Source organism: Hordeum vulgare, chromosome 3H, assembly GCF_904849725.1.
Source record: "Hordeum vulgare subsp. vulgare chromosome 3H, MorexV3_pseudomolecules_assembly, whole genome shotgun sequence".
Classification (NCBI taxonomy): domain Eukaryota; kingdom Viridiplantae; phylum Streptophyta; class Magnoliopsida; order Poales; family Poaceae; genus Hordeum; species Hordeum vulgare.
Window position 1 is genome coordinate 492481198 of NC_058520.1, and position 5186 is coordinate 492486383.

General features: G+C 52.6%; 1 protein-coding gene across 1 annotated transcript; it reads right to left on the reverse strand.

The window, feature by feature from the left end:
• Window positions 1-1320: 1320 nt before the first annotated feature.
• On the reverse strand, window positions 1321-3754 carry LOC123444441 (gibberellin 2-beta-dioxygenase 3). Its single transcript, XM_045121149.1, has 3 exons — window positions 3219-3754; window positions 2783-3128; window positions 1321-2069 (listed from the first exon to the last, which is right to left on the reverse strand). Exons 1-3 carry the CDS (start codon window positions 3611-3613, stop codon window positions 1830-1832), a joined length of 981 nt encoding a protein of 326 aa, XP_044977084.1. The 5' UTR covers window positions 3614-3754; the 3' UTR covers window positions 1321-1829.
• Between the last annotated feature and the right edge of the window lie 1432 nt (window positions 3755-5186).

Sequence of the window (5186 nt, forward strand, 5' to 3'; positions counted from 1 at the left end):
ATCAAACATGTCGAGTGCGGCCCCGAGCAGTGGGGTTGCACGTGCTCACCCGCTCCCGAACGAGTTGCGGGGACTCACACTTACGAACCGACAACTGCTGCGTGGCCAAAAAGCTCTCCAAAAGGGTCCAGCGGGCCGTCTCATCCTCCTCCTCGGTCTCAACGGTGTCGGACAGCACAATCCACGCCGGCGTTTGCATGGATGGGGTGGGGGTGCCCAGCGCACCGAGGGAGACATCTCCTCGACAACGCCCGCATGTACCTGCGCCGCCAACTCCGCCTCCCTCTATCGCTCCCAGCGAGGGCGCATCTTACGGGCGATGTTCTTCGGCTTGAAAGACAAAGCGGAGGAAGGGACACCAACGGATGAGGCGGACTGCATCTCCGTCGCGACGGTCGGGGACGGGGTGGATGATATCACGACGAAGCATCGGGACAAGTGGTGAGGATGGAGAGCAAGGGTGCCGGACGACGAGGGGTCGGACGCGGAAAATGTTGGAGGGCGACGAGAGGAGGAGGAAGGTTTTGGGGGATTTGATGCAATTTGAGGTAGGATTGAGCTGGGTCCGATGTGGCGGACGTGTCCGGGCGCATCCGGGCTCCCTCATTTCCACCCCCATATTTGGGCTGGAAATGGGGGGCGCTGACCAGCCCGGACGTTTGAGGCCGGTTTGAGAGGTCCGTCCGGGTCGATTTTTTGTGACGAGGCAATGACCGGGCGGTCTGTCCGAACGTCTGAGGAGGGTTTGAGGGGTCCGATTATATACACTCTTAAATAAAATTTGACCTTGATTTGAGAAAAAATGGAGCATGACCCTTTTCTTACCACGGGGTTGATGGTATACTAGACTATCGTCGAGTCCCCTAATGATAGGCAACTTATCCATGTCAACGCAGCGTAACATTACCGTCAATCAAGCGGACGGTGTCCTGTGCAACCCTGCCACTAAGATATCCGACCGTAATTGTGTACATGCACTGTGTTTCATAATTAGATTTTTTTTTCTTGGATAGAGCATGCATCCTAACGTGAGGGGCCTTGGCGGTACACAACAATACCCTACCACCATCGATCTTGATGATAAGGAAAGGTTTAGATTTCAGGAAAAGAATCAAACCATGGTGCTCAACTTTGGCGAAAATATCAAAACACTGGAATTGTCCACGAGGAGTTGGACTGCCGGTAATAAAGACACCATTTTAGCAATTGAATCACGACAGAGATCTCGCGTACAAGCCGCACGCTACAAAAGACCGAAAGAGTGCGCAAACGAGAGTGTGTTACTCATGAAAGGGAAACGTGGGATCATTGGCAGGTTATACAGAAGGTCGACGCGCACACACGACTACGTTATACACCACGATTACAGTTATCATCAGAAATACTGAAACAAGATCCAGGCCAGCTATACTACTACTCATGAATTTGAAAAAAGAAAGACCAGAAGAGCACTCTCATGTCATCCTCTGCTGTACTCCTATACTACTATTTGGTTCACACTACTAACTACTGAAGTTAACTTGTCTGTTCATCATCCGTCCGGCCTTCCCGAATAGGAAAGGCGAGCCTTAGCAACTATGAACACACACACGCACGCACGAACGCAAAAAAAGATGTAGCTACCTCCGCAGCTCTGCATGTGAATCTTGAAGTTATCTTCTTTTAGCCCTGTTTCTTTTTCTTTCTTAGTAGCTTTCCTCGTCTTCATCTTGATCTTCATCTTCATCTTCATCGTGTGGGAAACCGCAGCAGCTAGCTAAAGCTAGCTCTAGCTGGCTGGCTGTCTTGGTAAAGGCTGTTCTTTGAGCGGGCCCAGGCGGCAGGCGTGGCTACCTGTGGAAGTGAGCCAGCCTGTTGTCCCCGAGCCTGGAGTTGTAGGCAGCCTTCTTGTACTCGCCCCATGTGAAGTCCTTGTACAGGCTCTGCTCTCCCTCTCTCAGCAGCTGCGGCAATGGTGCAATCCTCTGTGTCAATGCTGGCCCTCCAAAGTAGATCATGGAAACCCTAGACTTTAGGCTGTTGGCCACCACCCTGTGCTTCACGCTCTTGAACCTCCCGTTGGTCAGCACCTACACACACACATCCAAATACAGTATCAGACATGCATGCGATGCGTAGCAGTATGCAGCAGCAAGCACACACCTACAGTAGCAATTTGATGCCATGCGGCAAGCGCAGAGCTGCTCCCAATTTGATGCCATGCAGCAATCACGCCAAGCTCGTGTGCTAACGGATTATACTGATGTGGCGAATATGCCGTCAGTTGCAGTCGCGGTTATCAACGAAACGAAACCACGTGTTCATGTCGATTTTATTTAACCTTGCTTTGTTTTACTAATTCGTTCATTCATGATGATATATATGACATTCCTCTTCGTGATCTCACTCACGGTTGACTGTGCGCTAAACTCCAATCCAACAGTCGCAGAAAAAAGAAAAAAAAAATGCTAGACCTACAAAAACTTACAAAGGTTTACTTAACCTTTCAAACTAACTGTTCTCTTCCCCCGATTTTCAATGAGGGTGGGCCCCTCATCCCTCAATTAACAATCACAATCTTACACATCAGTTTATACGTAAAATCTTTACGTAAGCCTTTTTAGATGTAGCATTACTCAAAAAAAAAAAAGACGCCGCACGTCATTTTAGTACGTAGTATAGCGTAGCATAGTGCAATTCCTTGTAGAAAAGTACGTACACCAAGTGCCATAAAAAGGAGAAAACTAGGCGTGCACGAGAAGTTGTCACGTGTGAGTGTGAGGGCCAGGGACAGGCGGCATACCTGCAAGGAGTCGCCGACGTTGACGAAGAAGGCGTCGCGGTCGGAGGGCACGGACACCCAGTGGCCGCTCTGGAGCGCGATCTGCAGGCCGGACGTGCCGTTGGAGCGCAGCACGGAGATGAGCTGCGGGTCGGTGTGCTCGCCGAAGCCGGTGGCGCTGCAGCCGAGCCCCTGCAGCGCGTGGCACGGCGGGTAGTGGTTCACCCTGAACACCTGGTCGCTGCCCTCCGCCGCCACCATCGCGCTCAGCGCGTCCGCCGGCGCAATGCCCAGCCCCTCCGCCATCGCCTCCATCACCCGCACCGCCACCTTCCTCACCGCCGCGATGTACTCGTTCAGCGCCGCCCTGGAAAAAGCAGCACGTAGGCACTCAGTCAGTGAAACATACCGGACACGCGTCGTATCGCTGTGGCTTGCACCTCGCATTTGAACTTACCGGAAGAGCGCGCAGGACGGGACGGCGGAGGCGGCGGGGAGCGAGGCGGAGTCGACGGCGAGGAGGAGGTACTCGAGCCACCCCATGTCGCCATTGAGCCCGATGCGCTTGCTGCCGTAGCCGAACGGGTAGGCCGGGCCGGAGCGGTCCTTGTCGGCCTGCGGCAGCGAGAAGAACCTCACGGCCTCCGACTCGAGCCGGTCCATCGCGTCCAGGGCCACCCCGTGGTTGACGAGCTTGAAGAAGCCGAAGCGCTCGCACGCGTCGGCGATGGCCCGCGGCGCGCCAGGTCTGGACAGGTCCACGACCGGCATGCCGGAGAAGTTGTCCCCGGGGTCGGGGGACCTGAGGAGCGGGATGTGATCGACGGCAGGCGTGCCGGCGAGAACCACCATGGTTGCAGAGGCTGCTGCTACCAAGTATGGTAAAGTGTGTGCGATCGAGAGAGGAGAGGCGAGGAGAGGAGAAGAGGAAAGAAACAGAGGCGGAAGCAGGGGAGCTGCTGTTGTCACTGAGTTGGAGTGTGTGTGGGGGAGGCCGCGGGGCGTGCGTGTATATATAGAGGGAGGGGCGGGGGCACCTGCCGATCGGTCGAGAGCGGCGCGCGGTGGGGGCAGGGCCAAGGGCCAACTGACAGTGGGAAAGGAGGAGGAGAGAAGAGATGAATCGGGAGGGGTTGCTTCATCGCATCGGGCATCGCAGATGGTTGGGGGAATGCCCCGCTCATGTCGCGAGCTCCTCTTCTCTCGCTCGGTGGTCTGTGGTGGCAATGGAGCCAGGCCATCGTGGCGGGGTCTCAGACGTGTCCCAACCAGATCCACCGGCCCTGCCTACGGCACCCATGCCGCCAGGGGTTCCCGCCCATACTGCATCCGCCGTATCTCATCTCATCCCGCGAGAGAGAGGGAAAAAATCACTCCGTTGATATCAAAGTTTGAGCCAGAAAAGCGCTGCGGCCTCGCCGTTTACGCGTGCCAAATCACTCCGTCGTCGATCGTTGCTGGTAACTGCTAGTAGTAGTTGGCTCCATTTGGCAAATGGCATGCTTGACGCGACACGCAATGCGCGGTCGATTAGATCATGCCTGATGCTTCACACGATACGCGTTAGTTATGCCAGCATCACGGATGGCGTCGTTTATTCCCTTCTAGGAGTAGTAGTAGAAGAAGATCGAGCCCATTGGATAGACGATGCATGTAAAGTTAATCTGTGGGCGAGTAAAAGAAGGGGTAGAAACGATGATTCAGAGATTGACCCGACCATTGTCGTGCTCACCATCTCGCGATTTCAGCTGAATCCGCTCGCGGTCACCTAGTCTAGGGGCGTGGCATTGGGAACTAGGAAATTAAACCCGCCGAGGGGACGAAGACCAACAATGTCATGCCGGTCAATAATCGATGGGCGGCCAATCAATTCACGGGGCAACTCCAGGCTGCAGGCAGGCTCGTGAGCTACGTGGACAGATGAGTAAGACTTTCTACAATGAACGTAACATACGTAGTAACATAAATGTCATTTAAGTAAGAAATATAATGTAACAATTAATTAATGAGAAAAAAAATGAGTAACTTAGCATGTTACTCAGGCCTGATCATAGTGGGGGTATCATGGCTAGTAAATAGTCCTGGGACTAGCAAACATGGTGATGTGACAAGTAATTAAAGAAGAGGGAGATGATTAGAGTACTACTAACATAGGTAGATACCGTAACATGTTAAATGTTATGCTACTATGTGTCATGCATGTCAATAAATGAGATCATCTATGATACTACTAGTTTATGATACTATGCACTATGAAGGTAGTATCATACAATAGTAACATATACATGATATTACTATATGTTACTCTCCACTATGAGCAGCCTCATAGTAGGAGTAACATAATGGATACCGAAGCAAGATGAGTCTATAGGCTCATAAATGAAAGGCTCAATGTTACTACCTCTATATTACCATCCACTATAAA

Bases quoted from the DNA above. Each gene is read 5' to 3' on its own strand.
- LOC123444441 (XM_045121149.1), bottom strand. From the start codon at position 3,613: ATGGTGGTTCTCGCCGGCACGCCTGCCGTCGATCACATCCCGCTCCTC. The intron at 3,129-3,218 runs GTAAGTTCAAAT...TGCTTTTTCCAG, and splicing joins CCGTCCTGCGCGCTCTTCCG to GGCGGCGCTGAACGAGTACA. The intron at 2,070-2,782 runs GTATGCCGCCTG...GTGTGTGTGTAG, and splicing joins ACGTCGGCGACTCCTTGCAG to GTGCTGACCAACGGGAGGTT.